The 23,468-nt window shown below is 50.2% G+C and overlaps 1 protein-coding gene across 1 annotated transcript in view; it reads left to right on the top strand.

Annotated features, from left to right (window-relative positions):
* Positions 1-23,468, top strand: part of CDK17 (cyclin dependent kinase 17) — a 216,131-nt gene that overhangs the window by 111,885 nt on the left and 80,778 nt on the right. Inside the window, exon 4 of the mRNA XM_075344742.1 lies at positions 14,805-14,938. Within this exon, the coding sequence (XP_075200857.1) occupies positions 14,805-14,938 (134 nt within the window). The remainder of the gene's footprint in view (positions 1-14,804; positions 14,939-23,468) is intronic.

Below are 23,468 nucleotides of genomic sequence, written 5' to 3'. Positions count from 1 at the left end.
AGATACACAACCCTGCAGACAGTATCACCGGTACACACACAGGTACTCAAATGCAGTGGCGCGCGCGCACACACACACAGAGCGTCAGCGGGCAGAGCGGGGGCTGGGTAGAGTGAAGGGAGGGGGTGTCATTAGAGACGGTGGGGGGAGGGGCGTCTGTAGCGGGGGTTGGGGAGAGCGGAGGGAGGGGGTGTCATTGGAGATGGTAACGACAGGAGAGGGGCGGCGGTAGCATTAGCGGCGGCAGAACGGGGGCTGGTGAGAGCGGAGGGAGGGGGTGTCATCTGCGACTGTAACACCGTCCCCCGTCATACGCTGTGAGCTCCACAATGATGGCGCTGATCTCACTCTGCTGTGATCTAGATAGCCCAGGGGGCATGTCCAGGTCACAGCAGACTCCCACTGTAACGTTACTAAAGGGGTTGGATCCCGACCACTGTTCTGTATGCACAGGGGCTGCCATAAAGGAGTAACTGTCGTTATACACAGCATGGCAGCCCCAGTGCCTCCAGTTAAATTAGAATTAAAACTAATACAAAAATAAAAAAATGTGATACCTTACTTTTTAAGGAACAGATTCGATTGCGACACCAACCTTTTTACCTGTTTTTTTTTTGGTGACATTTTTTACTTCATGTCAAGTTGTACATGCGTTTTTTTTTTTCTGATGGCTTTTTAGTGATGAGTGAGCACCACCACGCGCTGGTGCTCCATAATCATAAACAGCATTTGGATGCTTGGTGGGTGAGACCTGAGTATAATGGAAGTCAATGGGTGACTCCAGCATTTTTTTGGGAAATCTTCTGGAAAAATTCCTGAGTTCCCCATTGAGTTACATTATTTATTATTATTTATTGCGCCATTAATTCCATGGCGCTTTACGTGTGAAAAAGGGTATACATAAAAACTAGTACAACAATCATTAACAGTACCAAACAGACTGGTACAGGAGGAGAGGACCCTGCCCGCGAGGGCTCACAGTCTACAGGGGATAGGTGAGGATACAGTAAGTGAGGTCAGAGCTGGTTGTGCAGTGGTGTACTGGACTGAGGGCTATTGTAGGTTGTAGGCTTGTCGGAAGAGATGGGTCTTCAGGTTCCTCTTGAAGGTTTCCACGGTAGGGGAGAGTCTGATATGCTGGGGTATAGCGTTCCAGAGTATGGGGGAGGCACGGGAGAAATCTTGTATGCGATTGTGGGAAGAGGAGATAAGAGAGGAGTAGAGAAGGAGATCTTGTGAGGATCTGAGGTTGCATTATACTCGGGTACTTGAGTCGTGCCCATCCTGCTGGTTACGAGTACTGAGCATGGTAGTTCTCGCTCATCACTTCTTTTAAGACGTATAGAGAAACAAAGCATCCAATCCCAAACGCTGTGTAATGCGTTTTGTATTCCGCATCTGGCCACAATATTTCCCGCCTCCACAAAAAAAGAGGGCTAGAAAAATGAATTGAAACGCTGTCTATGGATGTAATCTAAAGGCTATATGATATCTTTGGGTGCCAGTGGCCTCTCCCTGCAAAGACAAATGGCAGGGGTGTAACTACAATAGGTGGTATGGTTGCAATTGCATCGGGCCCTAAAGCATAGGGGGCCCCAAAAGTCCTTTATGGCCTATTGAAAAAGACTATGCTTTTAAAGATTTGCAATAATTGGGGGCCCTGTTAGAGTTTTTGCATTGGGACCCATGAGCTTCAAGTTACACCACTGACTAATGGTATGGTCCATTTGTGTCCCAAGTAGTACAGACATTAGCAATGTCAGAGGGACTAATATATGGAATAATCCTTTTATGCTGACTGTTAAATGCATAAAACAGCAATAATTGAGCACTAGGCTGAATTGAGACGTTCTGTGGACATGGTCCAGTGCAGACGTGATTTCTGGACTGACTGCTGATGTGACCTGGACTCCAAAGCAGCTAGAATACCACTCTCTCCTATTGATTCGATCAGTCATCTGATCAAATTCAGCTCTGGAGAAATACAAGATGTCTGGTTTCTGTGGCTAGAACACCGACACTACAAGGCTTCGTTCCCACGATTAATATTTGCTGAGCGTTTGATGTTTAGATTTTCTGCTCTTTAGTAAATGAGGTTACTTGCTTTTTTTATTGTATTTTTTTAATTGTTTTTTTTATTATATTTTTTTTTTGTTTGCATTTTTAATCGCATTTTTGAAGCATCATTTTTTCTCTTGTTGGTATGCTTTGTTTGGATACTTCCTGGGACAAAACCTTTAGGGCTCATGCGCATGTAACTGCTGAATATTCTGCAGCGATTTGACAGCACATGTGCGCTTCAAATCGCTGCAGAAACACTGCAGAATGGATGCAGGGTTTTTTTGTACAGAAAAGCTGATTTCATGCTCTCTGGCTGCTGCCCCCACCATAGACAGAGCGGGAGCTGCATCCAGAACGCACAGAATAATTGACATGCTCCTTTTAGGAATGCACGGATTTGGGTCAGAATTTTAGCATCCAAATCACTGCATTCATAAAAGCATTGTGCGCACGTCTCATGCACACTCAACATAGACTGTGCAGGGGACGCAGGACGCATGCATTTATGCTGCAATGCAATACGCAGCATAAATGCATGTAAGTACGCAACGTGTGTATGAGCCCTTATTGATATTTGTGAAGCTTACGTGCATTATTTTTGGTGCGTTTCTTCAGCGGCAGCACACTAAAAGCATGTGAGTTTTTACTTGAGGAATTTCCGCGTCTAATGTAAGACAATGCGAATAGTTTGCACACACGACTCGGCCTATCCACGAGAGAAATTGACTTGTTGGACCACAGGTCAGTTTACACTGCTTAAATAAAAAAGCCTAGTGGGCCGCAGATATCTATAAATTCCATCCACTTTACTGCGTTTTTCACTATGCATAAATATACCTCAACAATACGCATAATCAAAAACTGTTTGCGGGTGCACAGCCTAATGCTGCTATAGCACAGCTTTCTGAGCAGACAGGAGAATTCAGGCCTGTTTAATCAGGCATTCATTAAAAATCCTACAGTGATAACTGATGTGGGACCAAGCAGCAATACAAGACGTATGTGTACCTACAGTGATTCCCCAAAAATAAGACAGGCTCTTGTATTATTTCCTCTGAAAAATGGGCTAGGGCTTATTTTTAGGGGATGATTTTTTTTTAATTATTTTTTTTCTATGAACAATAATCATTTATTCTTAAAAAAATAATTTATTAAAAGTCATATTACTTTCTGGAACATGAACATGACTGAAAACCCTGTGTATAACACACCTATCTACTATAATCTTATATATTGATATATCTCTAACATCGAGTCTAATAATATCTTTCTACCTACATGAGCCCATATAATGCAGACGTTGGTCCTCGAAGGTGCTTTCCCTTTTGCCCTCTTCTTGACCATATGTGATAATAAAGCGATGATGTCCTTTAGTCTAACACGCCTTTCTGTTTACATAGTGCTTAATTCCAGCACGCCACATGAGATTGCAGCATTGACACCTCTTTCGGATTGTGAGAATTGTAGAAATTAGAAGAGAAGTTATTAGTTTCTAGATTTATGGTGCATTATTTTTAGCCAAAATTCTCACTTCTTTTTCCACCTGAGCTTAGAGCTTGGTGTACATGTCTGCAAATAGAAACCTGAATAGTACAAGGGAACTGACAACCTACGGAGTATATTTCTGGCCCAAAAGCAGCATGGTTATTGTCCTTGGGCATAGTCGATCAGAAAGAGCAGCTGATTAGTTCTTGCAAACCCTAACTTGAGGGGAAAGCATAAATAGCTTTTAGCTGAACCTGAGTGGTTTCGCGCCCTCCAGCTGCCTGAGGTGAAAAATCAAATGGTGCCTTAATGGTTAAAAAAACATTTTTTATTTTTCTGTTGGAGCTGTGACTGCTTTTGTGTTGGTGTCTTTAATTGACCTCAGTTTCACATGAATAAGTTATATGAAAATTACACACACACACACACACACACACACACACACACACACACACACACACACACACACACACACACACACACACCTAATGATGAATCCACCTGGACTTTGTCCACCATACCACGCCCCAGTTTGGATATGTGTGCAGCTAGTCCTACCCATCTCGGACTGCTCTTAAACCTAACCCTTGTCAGTCTTTTTAACCCTCTCAGTATGTTCTGGAGCTAGCTTCCAGGCTTACATCACAAAGGATAACCACCTCTTGATAAAGGTCGGAAACAACCGAAACGTCGCCACGCTATATAGACTATTAAAGTCCACTTCTTTCCTAATTTTTTTTTCTGGAGTGCTGCCTGCATCTTTGTTTGTTTGAATATATGGTATTTTGGGGAGCCTTGCTCTCTAATTTTTTTATGTGCTGTTCCAATTTCCTAGTTGGATATAGAGATGGATACATATAGAGAGGCATAGATTCATAGAGGTAGAAACACCAACACACTCACACGTATATTATAGAGAAATTGTGAGGGGTGGTTTTTGGGTTTATTTTGCTTCAGATACGGGGATTAGATAGATAGATAGATAGATAGATAGATAGAGATATAGATAGATAGATAGATAGATATATATATATATATATATATATATATATATATATATATATATATATATATATATATATATAGAGAGAGAGATATATATACACATTATTTAGAGGAAATTTATTGTCTGGGTGTGGCGGGGGGTGAGAGCGGTGTTGTATGTGTGTTGCGTTGTTTGTGGAGCGCTGTGTGTCTGTAGCGTTGTGTGTGTGTGTGTGTGTTGCGCGGTTTGTGTGTGTGTGTGGTGTGTTTTGGGGGAGGTATGTTTTGTGCAATGTGTGTGTTGTGCGGTATGTGCGTATATTTATGTATGCCGCGGTGTTTGTGTGTTGGGTGTTGTGTGTGTGTGTGTGTGTGCAGCGTTGTCTGTGTGTGTGGGTGTCTGTGTAGGGCGGCGTTTGTGGTTCCCAGTGTGTGTGTGTGTTGTGCAGTGCGCGTGTGTGTGTGTTGGGGGGAGGTGTGCACCTCCCATCGTGCTCCATCCGCCATGCTGCGCACTCCCCATCGTGCTCCATCCGCCATGCTGCGCACTCCCCATCGTGCTCCATCCGCCATGCTGCGCACTCCCAAACGTGCTCCATCCGCCATGCTGCGCACTCCCAAACGTGCTCCATCCGCCATTCTGCGCACTCCCAAACGTGGTCCATCCGCCATGCTGCGCACTCCCAAACGTGCTCCATCCGCCGTGCTGCATCCCCCATGCTGCGCACTCCCAAACGTGCTCCATCCGCCATGCTGCGCACTCCCAAACGTGCTCCATCCGCCATGCTGCGCACCCCTCCATCGTGCTCCATCCGCCATGCTGCGCACTCCCAAACGTGCTCCATCCGCCATGCTGCGCACTCCCAAACGTGCTCCATCCGCCATGCTGCGCACTCCCAAACGTGCTCCATCCGCCATGCTGCGCACTCCCAAACGTGCTCCATCCGCCATGCTGCGCACTCCCAAACGTGCTCCATCCGCCATGCTGCGCACTCCCAAACGTGCTCCATCCGCCATGCTGCGCACTCCCAAACGTGCTCCATCCGCCATGCTGCGCACTCCCAAACGTGGTCCATCCGCCATGCTGCGCACTCCCAAACGTGGTCCATCCGCCATGCTGCGCACTCCCAAACGTGCTCCATCCCCCATGCTGCGCACTCCCCATCGTGCTCCTCTGCCTGCAGCATCAGCCTCTCTGCCTGCAGCATCAGCCTCTCTGCCCGCAGCATCAGCCTCTCTGCCCGCAGCATCAGCCTGTCTGCCCGCAGCATCAGCCTGTCTGCCCGCAGCATCAGCCTCTCTGCCCGCAGCATCAGCCTCTCTGCCCGCAGCATCAGCCTCTCTGCCCGCAGCATCAGCCTCTCTGCCCGCAGCATCAGCCTCTCTGCCCCCAGCATCAGCCTCTCTGCCCCCAGCATCAGCCTCTCTGCCCCCAGCATCAGCCTCTCTGCCCCCAGCATCAGCCTCTCTGCCCCCAGCATCAGCCTCTCTGCCCCCAGCATCAGCCTCTCTGCCCCCAGCATCAGCCTCTCTGCCCCCAGCATCAGCCTCTCTGCCCCCAGCATCAGCCTCTCTGCCCCCAGCATCAGCCTCTCTGCCCCCAGCATCAGCCTCTCTGCCCCCAGCATCAGCCTCTCTGCCCCCAGCATCAGCCTCTCTGCCCCCAGCATCAGCCTCTCTGCCCCCAGCATCAGCCTCTCTGCCCCCAGCATCAGCCTCTCTGCCCCCAGCATCAGCCTCTCTGCCCCCAGCATCAGCCTCTCTGCCCCCAGCATCAGCCTCTCTGCCCCCAGCATCAGCCTCTCTGCCCCCAGCATCAGCCTCTCTGCCCCCAGCATCAGCCTCTCTGCCCCCAGCATCAGCCTCTCTGCCCCCAGCATCAGCCTCTCTGCCCCCAGCATCAGCCTCTCTGCCCCCAGCATCAGCCTCTCTGCCCCCAGCATCAGCCTCTCTGCCCCCAGCATCAGCCTCTCTGCCCCCAGCATCAGCCTCTCTGCCCCCAGCATCAGCCTCTCTGCCCCCAGCATCAGCCTCTCTGCCCCCAGCATCAGCCTCTCTGCCCCCAGCATCAGCCTCTCTGCCCCCAGCATCAGCCTCTCTGCCCCCAGCATCAGCCTCTCTGCCCCCAGCATCAGCCTCTCTGCCCCCAGCATCAGCCTCTCTGCCCCCAGCATCAGCCTCTCTGCCCCCAGCATCAGCCTCTCTGCCCCCAGCATCAGCCTCTCTGCCCCCAGCATCAGCCTCTCTGCCCCCAGCATCAGCCTCTCTCCCCCCAGCATCAGCCTCTCTGCCCCCAGCATCAGCCTCTCTGCCCCCAGCATCAGCCTCTCTGCCCCCAGCATCAGCCTCTCTGCCCCCAGCATCAGCCTCTCTGCCCCCAGCATCAGCCTCTCTCCTCCCAGCATCAGCCTCTCTCCTCCCAGCATCAGCCTTTTCTGTCCCTAGCATCAGCCTCTCTCCTCCCAGCATCAGCCTCTCTCCTCCCAGCATCAGCCTCTCTCCTCCCAGCATCAGCCTCTCTCCTCCCAGCATCAGCCTCTCTCCTCCCAGCATCAGCCTCTCTCCTCCCAGCATCAGCCTCTCTCCTCCCAGCATCAGCCTCTCTCCTCCCAGCATCAGCCTCTCTCCTCCCAGCATCAGCCTCTCTCCTCCCAGCATCAGCCTCTCTCCTCCCAGCATCAGCCTCTCTCCTCCCAGCATCAGCCTCTCTCCTCCCAGCATCAGCCTCTCTCCTCCCAGCATCAGCCTCTCTCCTCCCAGCATCAGCCTCTCTCCTCCCAGCATCAGCCTCTCTCCTCCCAGCATCAGCCTCTCTCCTCCCAGCATCAGCCTCTCTCCTCCCAGCATCAGCCTCTCTCCTCCCAGCATCAGCCTCTCTCCTCCCAGCATCAGCCTCTCTCCTCCCAGCATCAGCCTCTCTCCTCCCAGCCTCCTCCAGCACGCCGTGCTCCTCTGCCGACACAGATCCGATCGCATACACACAGACACACACACACACACACACCCGATCGCATACACTCACACACATCCGATCGCATACACACAGACACACACTCACTCACACACACCCGATCGCATACACTCACACACACCCGATCGCATACACTCATGCACACACACATTGACGATATTGCACATACGCGCTCACACTCCCAACATCCGGAGATACCACATGCTTCTGGCCATGTGATCCTCCGGCAGGTCCTGGAAGTTCACTGCACAGTATCGCCGCCGAGAAGCAAGCGATATCCCAGGATGTTGTGAGTGTGTGGATGCGATGTGATGTGTGTGTGAGGTGTGTGTGAGAGTGTGATCTGATGTGTGTGTGTGTGTGTGTGCGTGTATGTTCTGCCGCTGCAGGACCTTGATGCGCTGGTAACTATGCTACCATGGTTACCAGCGTATCCCGTCACCCGCTCGCACGGGAGCCCACACCAGCATACGGCGGCAACCCCAGCAATGCGAGGGTATGTGTGGGCTGGGTTGGCGGCGTACGCTGATGTGGGCTCCCGGGGCTACAGTACTCACCTGGGAGTCGTGGCTCCGTGTCGGTCGGTTCGGGGAATGCGTGCGGGGGCGGGGCCAGAGCGAGCGTGCATTGCGTGAGGGGGGCGGGGCGTGGGCGAGTTGCCTGGGCGAGCGGCCAATCCGTGCGGGGGGGCGGGGCCATGGCGAGCCCAGCGGCCAATCAGCTTTGTGTCACCGTAAGGACACAATTTTGGAGCAAGACAGACAGACAGACAGACAGAATAAGGCAATTATATATATACTAGAAGGTGGCCCGATTCTACGCATCGGGTATTCTAGAATTTACGTATTGTGTAGTTCATGTATGATTTTTGTTTATATATATATATATATATATATATATATATATATATATATATATATATATATATATATATATATATATATATATATATATATATTATAATATAATATAATATAATATATATTGTTGTGTGTAGTTACCAAGTGTTTGTGTAGGGCGCTGTACATGTTCTGGGTGTTGTCTGGGTGTGGCGGGGGGTGAGAGCGGTGTTGTCTGGGTGTGGCGTTGTTTGTGGAGCGCTGTGTGTCTGTAGCATTGTGTGTGTGTTGCGCGGTTTGTGTGGGTGTGGTGTGTTTTGGAGGGAGGTATGTTTTGTGCAATGTGTGTGTTGTGCGGTATGTGCGTATATTTGTGTGTGCAGCGTTGTCTGTGTGTGGGTGTCTGTGTAGGGCAGTTGTTTGTGGTTCCCAGTGTGTGTGTGGTGTGTTGTGCAGTGCGCGCGCGTGTGTGTGTTGGGGGGAGGTGTGCACTTCCCATCGTGCTCCATCCCCCATGCAGCGCACTCCCCATCGTGCTTCATCCCCCATGCAGCGCACTCCCCATCGTGCTCCATCCCCTATGCTGCGCACCCCCCATCGTGCTACATCTCCCATCCTGCGCACTCCCCATCGTGCTCCATCCGCCATGCTGCGCACTCCCAAACGTGCTCCATCCACCATGCTGCGCACTCCCAAACGTGCTCCATCCGCCATACTCCGCACTCCCCATCATGCTCCATCCCCCATGCAGCGCACTCCCTATCGTGCTCCATCCGCCATGCTGCGCACTCCCAAACGTGCTCCATCCGCCATGCTGCGCACTCCCAAACGTGCTCCATCCGCCATACTCCGCACTCTCCATCGTGCTCCATCCCCCATGCAGCGCACTCCCCATCGTGCTCTATCCCCTATGCTGCGCACCCCCATCGTGCTCCATCTCCCATGCTGCGCACTCCCAAACGTGCTCCATCCGCCATGCTGCGCACTCCCAAACGTGGTCCATCCGCCATGCTGCGCACTCCCAAACGTGCTCCATCCGCCATACTCCGCACTCCCTATCGTGCTGCATCCCCCATGCTGCGCACTCCCAAACGTGCTCCATCCGCCATGCTGCGCACTCCCAAACGTGCTCCATCCGCCATGCTGCGCCAGCATCAGCCTCTCTACCCGCAGCATCAGCCTCTCTGCCCGCAGCATCAGCCTCTCTCCTCCCAGCATCAGCCTCTCTCCTCCCAGCATCAGCCTCTCTCCTCCCAGCATCAGCCTCTCTCCTCCCAGCATCAGCCTCTCTCCTCCCAGCATCAGCCTCTCTCCTCCCAGCATCAGCCTCTCTCCTCCCAGCATCAGCCTCTCTCCTCCCAGCATCAGCCTCTCTCCTCCCAGCATCAGCCTCTCTCCTCCCAGCATCAGCCTCTCTCCTCCCAGCATCAGCCTCTCTCCTCCCAGCATCAGCCTCTCTCCTCCCAGCATCAGCCTCTCTCCTCCCAGCATCAGCCTCTCTCCTCCCAGCATCAGCCTCTCTCCTCCCAGCATCAGCCTCTCTCCTCCCAGCATCAGCCTCTCTCCTCCCAGCATCAGCCTCTCTCCTCCCAGCATCAGCCTCTCTCCTCCCAGCATCAGCCTCTCTCCTCCCAGCATCAGCCTCTCTCCTCCCAGCATCAGCCTCTCTCCTCCCAGCATCAGCCTCTCTCCTCCCAGCATCAGCCTCTCTCCTCCCAGCATCAGCCTCTCTCCTCCCAGCATCAGCCTCTCTCCTCCCAGCATCAGCCTCTCTCCTCCCAGCATCAGCCTCTCTCCTCCCAGCATCAGCCTCTCTGTCCCCAGCATCAGCCTCTCTGTCCCCAGCATCAGCCTCTCTGTCCCCAGCATCAGCCTCTCTGTCCCCAGCATCAGCCTCTCTGTCCCCAGCATCAGCCTCTCTGTCCCCAGCATCAGCCTCTCTGTCCCCAGCATCAGCCTCTCTGTCCCCAGCATCAGCCTCTCTGTCCCCAGCATCAGCCTCTCTGTCCCCAGCATCAGCCTCTCTGTCCCCAGCATCAGCCTCTCTCCTCCCAGCCTCCTCCAGCACGCCATGCTCCTCTGCCGACACTCACACACCCGATCGCATACACTCACGCACACACACATTGACGATATTGCACATACGCGCTCATACTCACAACATCCGGAGATACCACATGCTTCTGGCCATATGATCCTCCGACAGGTCCTGGAAGGTCACAACAGCACAGTATCGAGGCCGAGAAGCAAGCGATATCGCCGGATGCTGTGAGTGTGTGGATGCGATGTGATGTATGTGTGAGGTGTGTGTGAGAGTGAGTGTGAGCCGGTGTCCACTGGTAACTATGATACACATCGGGTAACCAAGGGACCTTAGTTACCCGATGTGTATAATGGTTACCAGCGTTCACGGGCTCCGTGAAGATCCCAGCATCGCAAGGTTATGTCTGGCGCTGCTGGGATAGTGACGGAGCCGGTGTAGAAGCAAGCGATATCCCAGGATGTTGTGAGTGTGTGGATGTGATGTGTGAGGTGTGTGTGAGAGTGAGTGTGATCTGATGTGTGTGTGTGTGTACTCACCTGGGAGTCGGAGCTACGTGTCAGTTGGGCAAGAGCGAGCGTGCATTGCGTGAGGGGGGCGGGGCCTGCAGAGAGCCGGGGCGAGAGGCCAATCCGTGTGGGGGGGCGGGGCCATGGCAAGCCCAGCGGCCAATCAGCTTTGTGTCACCGTAAGGACACAATTTTGGAGCAAGACAGACAGACAGACAGAATAAGGCAATTATATATATAGATAGATGGTTGCCACACTGTCCTCTTTATATACAATAAACTTCACACCATTTGGTCTCTTGAATTATCCATACCACATCATTCCCCACATAGCCCTAAACCACACGTCTCCCTCCTACCCCATCCTATATACTCTGTACATCCTGATTAAAAGTTACTTATCCACACTTTAATGTTATGCTTCTAGGATATACAGTTAAAACCAGTCCCCCAAATAAAACATAAATTGCATGTAAACCAGCCTCATCAGGCTTTCTGAGGGTTTATGTAAGAAGTATCCATTCCTAGCATTTAAACCATACTATCAATTATATCCAGGTCAAGGCTCATATTATAAGTGAGAAAAAAATGTCCATAGAAAAGCTTAAAAAAAATATTTAAAAACAAAATTTCTCCAAGAAATTCCATAAAATATAAGAAAAAAAAAAATAAAAACCTAACATAGTTTTCCTTCAACCCCCCCAAAAACACTGCAATTTTTTTTTGCGTAAGTAAGTACTGTAAATTGATATGCATTGGCCAGTGGGATGGCAATAGTAAGAAGGTTTATGGTGCTGTGTAAATTGGTCAGATTAGATTAAAGGGAATCTGTCAGGTTTTTGCTATGTAATTTGAGGACAGTATGAGGTAGAGGCTGAGACACTGATTTCAGAGCTGTGTCACTTATTAGGCGGTGTATTGTTATTATAATGTCTGTTTTACCTGCAGGAGATTATCATTAGAGGACTAGGTCTCGCACCCCCAGCGGTGAAATTATCAACTTACTATAAATATACAATGTACACACAACTCTGGTTTGGGTTTATCTTTTCAGAGCTAGGCTACATGCTACTCTAAAACTTGATTGTGCAACCATTGCACCCAGCAACCTAAGTGACACATCGCTGGAATCCGGGTCTCTTCCCTTACATTATGCTACTTTCAGATGAGATGGCAAAAACCTGCTGACAGATTACCTTTAGGGCTTGTGGTGAAAGACTTTTCTTAATTTGTAAAGCGATTAAAGGCAATATGGCCATTCTCTTGGTTCCTTCTGCTAGGTTGCCACTTATCAGGAAAAAAACGAGAAAAACTGCTGCCTGTACAGTCATCAACGAAATAGGCGCTTCAGGGAAAAGACCTGGATTTTTTAATTTTTTTTTTATGCAGCATCTTCTAGAAAAACTTGGGGGCTCTGTTGGCAAGGAAAGGACGTCACAGGGCAACCCATAGTGTAACTGCACTGTCAGAATTGAGGTCTGTATATTAGTTAGAATGCATTGACTGTGGCTTGTTCTATAGCTTTGACAACCGTTTCATTACTTCATTATTTTTGTAAAACAAGAGCCACTTGTCTTGTGTTTTCTCCTTTTCTCCAAACTAATTTAGCAAATTTATGAAAAGGCTTTTGCAAACACAAGCAGAATCTTTGGTGCATACAACAGCAATCATTATATAAAACAAGCGCTCAATGGGACGCCTCAGTGCTGTAATTGCAAAAAATTGGAATGCCATTACTTACAGAAGAATCATTTATACAGCGAGATGAATGATAGTCTATCGTCTGTTGTGCAAAGGGAATGTTTCTCTAAGAAGCACAGCGCAGAATAGCCCCAAATTCCTATTCTCTTCATATACAAGCTTTACAATAAATGGGTATTCTCCTAAAGATAAACTCTTTCCTTATCGCCTTGTTAGGGCACATGAAGATTATTGCAGAGGGTTTCTGCCCTCATGGACCTAGTGTATTAGTTTGCTACTCAATATGTATATCCTAGATTTCTCATCTGTACAGCTCATTTCGGGTGCAGGTATATTTAACTGGCTCAGAAGCGGAGACCAGGACAGGCCGTGACTCTTCTGGAGGGCCGATCCAATAGACTGAAATTAATTTTGATAAATATTAAATTTAGTTTTATATTGATACTGTATCTCTTAATATTTAGCAAAGTTAAGTATGCTGACATCCCACAATATACAGTATGAGCCCACACAGCCCCCACAATATACAGTGTGAGCCCACACAGGCCCCTCTATATACAGTGTGAGCTCACACAGCCCCCACAATATCCAGTATGAGCCCCCACAATATAAGTATGAGCCCACACAGCCCCCACAATATCCAGTATGAGCCCCCCAGAGGCCCTACTTTATACAGTATGAGCCCCCCACAGGCCCCACAATATACAGTGTGAGCCCACACAGCCCCCACAATATACAGTGTGAGCCCACACAGCCCCCACAATATACAGTGTGAGCCCACACAGCCCCCACAATATACAGTGTGAGCCCACACAGCCCCCACAATATACAGTGTGAGCCCACAGCCCCCACAATATACAGTGTGAGCCCACACAGCCCCCACAATATACAGTGTGAGCCCACACAGCCCCCACAATATACAGTGTGAGCCCACACAGCCCCCACAATATACAGTGTGAGCCCACACAGCCCCCACTATATACAGTGTGAGCCCACACAGCCCCCACTATATACAGTGAGAGCCCACACAGGCCCCACTATATACAGTATGGGTCCCCCACAGGCCCCACTATATACAATAGGAATCTCCTACAGGCCCCACTATATACAATAGGAATCTCCTACAGGCCCCACTATATACAGTAGGGGTCCCTTCAATACCAGCACATAGGAAAAGATAAATAGTACACTTACTCACTTCTCTCTCGTTCCCCCGGTGCTGGTCCCCAGAGGCAATGAAGTGACGTCATTACGTCCTGTGTCTGCCGCACTTGTTGTTTGGTGAAGGAGGAGCTGACTGCTTGGTCCCTACACCAATGTATTCACCACTATAGGCATCCTGAGGATACAGAAAGTGGTGCTATCTTGTCTGTGTGCAGGGAATGGTGGGCCACTGTTTTCAGCCTTGTAGTGTCTGTCCATGTGCTGGACTGGAACAGTTGGATGTGACCCGCAAGCCGCATTTTGCCCAATTCTGGACTAGACCCATTAAGTTTAACTTCTATGATGGAGAACCCCTCTAAACTACTTCATCCCATACTTCTATGATGGAGAACCCCTCTAAACTACTTCATCCCATACTTCTATGATGGAGAACCCCTCTAAACTACTTCATCCCATACTTCTATGATGGAGAACCCCTCTAAACTACTTCATCCCATACTTCTATGATGGAGAACCCCTCTAAACTACTTCATCCCATACTTCTATGATGGAGAACCCCTCTAAACTACTTCATCCCATACTTCTATGATGGAGAACCCCTCTAAACTACTTCATCCCATACTTCTATGATGGAGAACCCCTCTAAACTACTTCATCCCATACTTCTATGATGAGAGGGGGATTTCTGTGTTAACTATTCCAATTGTAAACACTTAAGGCATAAAAATAAGCATTCAGGTCATGTTAAAGAGAAGACTGGTCTCCCTAAGTGCACAATCTTACTGCATGTACAGCCCAGACCCTTCAAGGGGGATGTCTTCATGTTTAACCAGCTGTGTTCTGTACCCAACACCTTTTTTCCTTTTCCTTTCTTTTCCTCCCAGAACTCAGATCCCGCTCTATTTCGTGTGTTTTGTCTTCCTGTCAACATTATACCTTCTTTCATGCCTTACAATCTATGGAGTACTCTAAAAAAAAAAAAATGGTGGTTTTTTAATTAGTTGTTTGCTCACATTTTAAAGTTTTTGGGTTTTTTTTCTTTGTTTCAGATATTGTACATGAAAATCTAAAAATGGGATCAGATGGTGAAAGTGACCAAGCCTCTGGGACCTCCTCAGATGAAGTCCAGTCCCCCACAGGTGTTTGCCTCAGGAACAGGATCCACAGGCGAATCTCAATGGAGGTAATACCATGTGGTCCACAAATGGCTGACCGTACTGATTGTTGTGTGATAACGCCATTTCGCTCTATCTGGTTATTGAGATTGGTGACCTACGGCTTTACCCTGATTACCAGTCAGCTGATTTGTGCTGCCCATTCCACGGGCAGCGTGACTCCGATCCGCACAATTGCAGCTAGGTATGGGCTTTTTTTTTATTTTTTTAAATGTTCTGTTCCCTAGAAAATCTAGTTTAAGGATGCAGCCAGCCCCTCCCCCACACTGTTCTAGTTGATTGACCGGTTTCTCTCATGTTTTTACATAGGGAGAGACCTGTCAACCACCTGAAGCAATGGTGGAAAAGCGGGACCAGTGCCTACGGTCTCCAGTTGAATCTTCAGACTATGACTTCTCTGCAATGCCAGAGCGTTTCTAAGAAAAATGTACCTGGCTGCAGCGGAGCAGAGAGGCTCTGATTTATGCTGCCCTTGGGTGGGGAGCACAAATCTGCTCACTGTGTCCCTTTAAGACTTGCTCTGACTTTACTTCCTCACTAAAATTATTATTAGTTCCTGTGGTCTGTGAAGATACTCACACATTACAAGAAGGTTGTCTGCCCCGAGCCTCGTTTTGTAAGACTCTGCTTCAGTCTGTCAGATCTCTAATCTTCTGGCAAATCAGCTGTTATAAAACAACAGGATTACTGTAAAGTCCACACCCCTGTGAAATATGGATCCTGTTGATTCTGTTTCCAGGTCTAGTTTACCCAATTGGTCTACTTTGCTGGCCATTATATCAGTGCCATGTGTTTAAATTTTTATCATTGTTTTAGTTTTTATTTCAGAATATACATGAAAATAAGCCACTTTGTAATGTATCTTATTAGACAAATTTCCTTCTTTCTCTGACAGAATTGATCAGTCATTATCCAAATTCTGAATTCTGAGGTAAAATCTGTATTGAGTGAAGCCTTTCCCATTACTGAGATGGCAGATGGTGCTGATGAGATTCTATGCAGAGAAGAGGCGGAGCTCTGCCTCTAGCTCCTCCCATCATAGAATCTCATTAGCACCATCTCCTATCTCATTAATGGGAAAGGCTTCACTCAATACAGATTTTACCTCAGAATTGAGAATTTGGATAATGACTGATCAATTCTGTCAGAGAAGGAAGCAGATTTGTCTGATAAGATATATTACACATGAAATTGAGAAACTTTGCAATATTGATTTAAGAAATAAAATAATAAAAATTTAAATATAAAAATTAAAACAGCGGTTACTCTTCAAATAATTTGAAACATTACAAAACATATTTCTTCAGCGCTCTATTGGGAGACCCAGACAATTGGGTGTATAGCTACTGCCTCCGGAGGCCACACAAAGTATTACACTAAAAAGTGTAAGGCCCCTCCCCTTCTGGCTATACACCCCCCGTGGAATCACGGGTTCTCCAGTTTTAGCTTTGTGTGTGAAGGAGGTCATACATCCACGCATAGCTCCACGGTGTGTAGTCAGCAGTAGCTGCTAACTACTCGGATGGAAGAAAAGTGGGCACATATAGCGCCCCCAGCATGCTCCCTTCTCACCAGATGGTGCTTGAAAGGTTGAGGTACCTATTGCTGGTACAGAGGCTGGAGCCCCACATGCTGTTTTTCCTTCCACATCCCCCTGGAGGGCTCTGTGGAAGTGGGATCCTTCCGGCCACAAAGCCCTGAGGCCGGGCTCCATCCACAGACCCAGAACGAACCTGATGGATGTCGAGCATGGGTACAGTCAGGGACATGGCCCTGCATCTGTCAGGTACTCGGTGTCCCCGGCAGGCACAGAACGCTCCAGACTTGCTGGGCGTTATAGTGCGCCGGGGACATAAGCAATGGGGTTGTGTCACCTTAGTTATGGCTGGGTGACGGGTTATGTGTTTGGGAACTAGCGCCGACCGCTCCTGCGGCGGGGCGCAACTGCGACATGCAGGGCGCCGGGGACAGAGCGCCGACCGCGCTTTTACGGCGGCGGCGCTCCTAACTTTACTTCCCGGCTTTTGCGGCCTAGCGCCGCTTCGTTCCCGCCTCCGCCCTGTCAATCAGGGCGGAGGAGAGACGCTGTGCAATGGCCAGCGCCGGGGGCTGGAGCTTGATTTACATGCTCCAGCCCCCTCACGAGGCACAGTGAGAGCACGCTTTCCCGCTCTTCGTTTAGGAACGCCCAGAGCCGCCCCTCTTCCTCACAGGACGCCGGCAGCCATTATTCATGCGGTCCGGCTGGGGACAGGCAGGCAGGCTCTGGGAGACTCAGACAGGGCGTCTGGCGGCCACACACCCGCTCTGAGGCGGGCGGTAAGCAGGCTGAAAGCCCCTCTTGTGCCACAGTGATTCTATTTGTGTACTTTCTTCTGGTGCCATATAGATATTGTATATATATTTGCACTGTAGGGCGCTTCTTGGCTATAGACCCCATATTGCGCTGAGGAGACAGCAACATGTCCTCCACAAAACGCGAGGGTCCCAAGGCGCGGGCTGTGTACACTGTCTGTACTGTTTGTGGGACTGATCTACCGGCAGGCTCCACTGACCACCATTGTGTGCAATGTTCCGTGCCTGTAACGCTTCGTCAGCCGGAGGTGGCAGTAGTAACCCAGGCAGAGACGCCTGTAAGTCCTGCCCCAGTAACAGGGACAGATTTTGCAGTTTTGGCTGGTCAGATGGCTGTCACTATGACAAAAATCCTTGAGGCCTTGCAAACCAGGCCAATTACTCAGGCTCCGGACACGGCTGTGTCCTTGCCCCCTGGTCTCCCTCAATTGGAGCGAGTCTGTACTTCAAGGGGCTCTCATGTATCACAGGCTGATGGCTCTGACTCAGATGACGGCCCCAGCCAGCCCAAGCAAGCTCGCTTAGACAGACCCTCCACATCATCACATTGTTCAGGGTCTCACAGGGATGAGTCTCTTTATGATGAGACTGAGGAAAGTGGTCAGGTTTCGGACCATGAGACCACTCTCAATTTGGATACCCCTGATGGTGACGCTATGGTCAATGACCTTATTTCGGCCATCAATAGTGCGTTGGATATTTCTCCCCCAGCTCCCTCAGCAGGGGAAGCTGCTGCACAGCAGGAGAAATTCCATTTCTTGTATCCCAAGCGTAAATTGAGTGCCTTTTTAGACCACTCTGACTTCAGAGAATCTATCCAGAAACACCACGCTCAGCCATACAAGCGTTTTTCCAGACGCGCTAGGGATACACGTTATCCGTTTTCCCCTGACGTGATCAAACGCTGGACCCAGTGTCCAAAAGTGGATCCCCCTATTGCCAAGCTTGCGGCAAAATCTATAGTCGCGGTAGAGGATGGCGCTTCACTTAAAGACGCCAACGACAGACAGATGGACCTTTGGTTGAAGTCTATCTATGAAACTATCGGCGCGTCGTTTGCCCCTGCATTCGCGGCCGTGTGGGCACTCCAAGCTATTTCAGCTGGGTTGGCACAGGTAGAGGCTGTCATGCAGCCAGCAGTGCCAAAGGTGTCGACCCTAACCTCACAAATGTCTGCGTTTGCGACCTACGCTATCAACGCGGTTCTGGAATCTACGAGCCGTACGTCGTTGGCGTCCGCCAACTCCGTAGTGTTGCGCAGAGCATTGTGGTTAAAGGACTGGAAAGCAGATGCTAGTTCCAAAAAATGTTTAACCAACTTGCCATTATCTGGAGATAGACTGTTTGGCGAGCAGCTCGCTGAAATCATCAAACAGTCCAAGGGTAAAGACTCGTCCTTACCCCAGCCCAGATCAAACAAACCTCAGCAGAAAAAGTGGCAGCCGAGGTCTCGGCCCTTTCGAGGCTCAGGCAAGGCCCAATTTTCCTCATTCAAAGGGACGCAGAAAGAACAAAGGAGCTCTGATTCATGGCGGGCTCACTCACGACCCAAGAAAGCAAACGGAGGAACCGTTTCCAAAGCGGCTTCCTCATGACTTTCAGCCGCCTCCCTCCGCATCCTCGGTCGGTGGCAGGCTTTCCCGTTTTTGCGGCATTTGGCTGTCACTGGTCAAAGACCGGTGGGTGACAGACATTTTGTCGCGCGGGTACAGAATCGAGTTCAGTTCCCGTCCTCCACCTCGGTTCTTCAGAACCTCCCCACATCCCGACCGAGCGGATGCCCTTCTGCAGGCGGTGAGCTCACTAAGAGCAGAAGGAGTGGTAATCCCTGTCCCCCCTCAGGAACGAGGGCGAGGGTTTTACTCCAATCTCTTTGTGGTTCCAAAAAAGGACGGCTCCTTCCGTCCTGTTCTGGACCTAAAAAGGCTCAACAAGCATGTGAACGCCAGGAGGTTCCGGATGGAATCCCTCCGGTCTGTCATTGCGTCAATGTCTCAAGGAGATTTTCTGGCATCAATAGACATCAAGGATGCGTATCTCCACGTACCAATTGCTACAGAGCACCAACGTTTTCTACGTTTGGTAATAGGAGACGAACATCTTCAGTTCGTAGCTCTGCCATTCGGTCTGGCGACAGCCCCACGGGTTTTCACCAAAGTCATGGCGGCAGTGGTAGCAGTCTTGCACTCCCAGGGACACTCCGTGATCCCTTATCTGGACGATCTACTTGTCAAGGCACCCTCTCAGGAGGCATGCCAACTCAGCCTGAATGTTACGCTGGAGACTCTCCAGTCTTTCGGGTGGATCATCAACTTTGCAAAGTCAAATCTGTCACCAACTCAGTCACTAACGTTTCTTGGCATGGAGTTCCATACTCTATCAGCGATAGTGAAGCTTCCGCTGACCAAGCAGAGGTCACTACAGATAGGGGTGCGGTCGCTTCTTCAGGGCCAGTCGCACTCCTTGAGGCGCCTCATGCACTTCCTAGGGAAGATGGTGGCAGCCATGGAAGCAGTTCCCTTTGCGCAGTTTCATCTGCGTCCTCTTCAATGGGACATTCTTCGCCAATGGGACGGGAAGTCGACATCCCTGGACAGAGAAGTCTCCCTTTCTCAGGCGGCCAAGGACTCTCTGCAATGGTGGCTTCTGCCCAACTCATTGTCACAGGGAAGATCCTTCCTACCTCCATCCTGGGCAGTGGTCACGACAGACGCGAGTCTGTCAGGGTGGGGAGCAGTCTTTCTCCACCACAGGGCTCAGGGGACGTGGACTCAGCAAGAGTCCACCCTGCAGATCAATGTTCTGGAGATCAGAGCAGTGTATCTGGCACTTCTAGCCTTCCAGCAGTGGCTGGAAGGAAGGCAGATCCGAATCCAGTCGGACAACTCCACAGCGGTGGCATACATCAACCACCAAGGAGGGACGCGCAGTCGGCAAGCCTTCCAGGAAGTCAGGCGGATTCTGACGTGGGTGGAGGACACAGCATCCACCATATCCGCGGTACACATCCCGGGCGTAGAAAACTGGGAAGCAGACTTCCTCAGTCGCCAAGGGATAGACGCAGGGGAATGGTCCCTTCACCCGGACGTGTTTCAGGAAATCTGTCGCCGGTGGGGGGTGCCGGACGTCGACCTCATGGCGTCTCGGCACAACCACAAGGTCCCGGCATTCATGGCGCGGTCGCGCGATCAAAGGGCTCTGGCGGCAGACGCCTTGGTCCAAGATTGGTCGCAGTTCCGACTCCCATATGTATTCCCGCCTCTGGCACTCTTGCCCAGAGTGTTGCGCAAGATCAGATCCGATTGCACCCGCGTCATACTCGTCGCCCCAGACTGGCCGAGGAGATCGTGGTACCCGGATCTGTGGCATCTCACGGTCGGCCGACCGTGGTCACTTCCAGACCGGCCAGACTTACTGTCCCAAGGGCCGTTTTTCCATCAGAATTCTGCTGCCCTGAACCTGACTGTGTGGCCATTGAATCCTGGATCCTAGCGTGTGCAGGATTGTCTCAAGGAGTTGTTGCTACCATGAGGCAGGCTAGGAAGCCCACGTCTGCCAAGATCTACCACAGGACGTGGAAGATTTTCTTATCATGGTGCTCTGCTCAGGGAGTGTCTCCCTGGCCATTTGCATTGCCTACTCTTCTTTCCTTCCTACAATCGGGGTTAGAAAAAGGCTTGTCGCTTGGCTCACTTAAAGGGCAAGTCTCGGCACTATCAGTGTTTTTTCAGAAGCGTCTGGCACGTCTGTCTAAGGTGCGCACGTTTCTACAGGGGGTTTGTCATATTGTACCCCCGTACAGGCGGCCGTTAAATCCATGGGATCTGAATAGGGTACTAGTTGCTCTACAGAAGCCGCCTTTCGAGCCTTTGAAAGAGGTTTCCTTTTCTCGCCTGTCACAGAAAGTGGTGTTTCTAGTGGCGATCACGTCTCTTCGGAGAGTGTCTGAGCTGGCAGCACTGTCATCCAAGGCTCCTTTCCTGGTGGTCCACCAGGACAAGGTGGTTTTGCGCCCCACTCCAGAATTTCTTCCTAAAGTAGTATCTGATTTCCATCTAAATCAGGACATTTGCTTACCTTCTTTCTGTCCTCATCCGGTTCACCGGTATGAAAAGGATTTGCATTTGTTAGATCTGGTCAGAGCAATCAGAATCTACATCTCCCGCACGGCGCCCTTGCGCCGCTCCGAGGCACTTTTTGTCCTTGTCGCTGGTCCGCGCAAGGGATTGCAGGCTTCTAAAGCCACCCTGGCTCGATGGATCAAAGAACCTATTCTGGAAGCCTACCGTTCGGCTGGACTTCCGGTTCCATCAGGGCTGAAGGCCCATTCAACCAGAGCCGTGGGTGCGTCCTGGGCATTACGCCACCAGGCTACGGCTCAACAGGTGTGCCAGGCAGCTACCTGGTCCAGTCTGCACACTTTCACCAAACATTATCAGGTGCATACCTATGCTTCGGCGGATGCCAGCCTAGGTAGAAGAGTCCTGCAGGCGGCGGTGGCTTCCCAGTAGGGGGGCGCTGTCTTGCAGCTCTGACAAGAGGTATTTCTTTACCCACCCAGGGACAGCTTTTGAACGTCCCAATTGTCTGGGTCTCCCAATAGAGCGCTGAAGAAGAAGGGAATTTTGTTACTTACCGTAAATTCCTTTTCTTCTAGCTCTTATTGGGAGACCCAGCACCCGCCCTGTTGTCCTTCGGGATTTTTGGTTTTGTTTGCGGGTACACATGTTGTTCATGTTGAACGGTTTGTCAGTTCTCCGATGTTATTCGGAGTTAATTTGTTTAAACCAGTTATTGGCTTTCCTCCTTCTTGCTTTGGCACTAAAACTGGAGAACCCGTGATTCCACGGGGGGTGTATAGCCAGAAGGGGAGGGGCCTTACACTTTTTAGTGTAATACTTTGTGTGGCCTCCGGAGGCAGTAGCTATACACCCAATTGTCTGGGTCTCCCAATAAGAGCTAGAAGAAAAGGAATTTACGGTAAGTAACAAAATTCCCTTCTTTGAGCAAACATTAGTGATGAGTGAGCACTACTATACTCAGGTGCCCTGTACTGTAATGAGCAGTCGGACGCTCGTCGGAAGGGCTCAACTCATGCACCGAGTGTAATGGAAGACAATGGGGAACGCAAGAAAATTACCTGTTGTTTAAAAAAACACACACACACACACACACACACACACACACACACACACACACACACACACACACACACACACACACACACTGTATGTGCGTGTGTGTGTGTGTGCTGACAAAAAAATGTTTTTTGTTTGTTTTTTTTTTTCTCTCCCGTATCACAATCTATATTAAAAAAGGGTTATTTTAGACTTGTTGTTGTGGTTTTCAGCAGGCTCCTTATCATTACAGACAGGATTACAGTGACTGGTATCACCTCTATGCACAGCTGATAAGTGGTGGATTGAATGTTAGGGTACCTTCACACTTTAGCGATGCAGCAGCGATCCGACCAGCGATCTGACCTGGTCAGGATCGCTGCTGCATCGCTACATGGTCGCTGGTGAGCTGTCAAACAGGCAGATCTCACCAGCGACCAGTGACCAGCCCCCAGCCAGCAGCGACGTGCAAGCGATGCTGCGCTTGCACGGAGCCGGTGTCTGGAAGCTGCGGACACTGGTAACTAAGGTAAACATCGGGAATGGTTACCCGATGTTTACCTTAGTTACCAGCTCACACCGCTTAGCTTAGCGTGTGCAGGGAGCAGGAGCCGGCACTGGCAGCGTGAGAGCTGCGGAGGCTGGTAACGAAGGTAAATATCGGGTAAACACCTTGGTTACCCGATGTTTACCTTGGTTACAGCTTACCGCAGGCTGTCAGACGCCGGCTCCTGCTCCCTGCACATTCAGGATTGTCGCTCTCTCGCTGTCCCACACAGCGATGTGTGCTTATCAGCGGGAGAGCAACAATAAAAAAAACAAACCAGGGCTGTGTGTAACGAGCAGCGATCTCACAGCAGGGGCCAGATCGCTGCTCAGTGTCACACACCGCGAGATCGCTAATGAGGTCACAAAAACCGTGACTCAGCAGCGATCTCCGTAGCGATCTCGCTGTGTGTGAAGTACCCCTTATGCTTTTGCTTGTATTGTGCTATCCTATTCCACAGCACTTATAGACAGTATCATCACTGTCCCCCTGGGGCTCACAATGTAAATTTTCTTTTAG

Source organism: Anomaloglossus baeobatrachus, chromosome 4 (assembly GCF_048569485.1).
Source record: "Anomaloglossus baeobatrachus isolate aAnoBae1 chromosome 4, aAnoBae1.hap1, whole genome shotgun sequence".
NCBI classification, from domain to species: domain Eukaryota; kingdom Metazoa; phylum Chordata; class Amphibia; order Anura; family Aromobatidae; genus Anomaloglossus; species Anomaloglossus baeobatrachus.
Note: the sequence above shows the minus strand (reverse complement) of the source record. Positions and strands in the feature narration are given on the sequence as shown.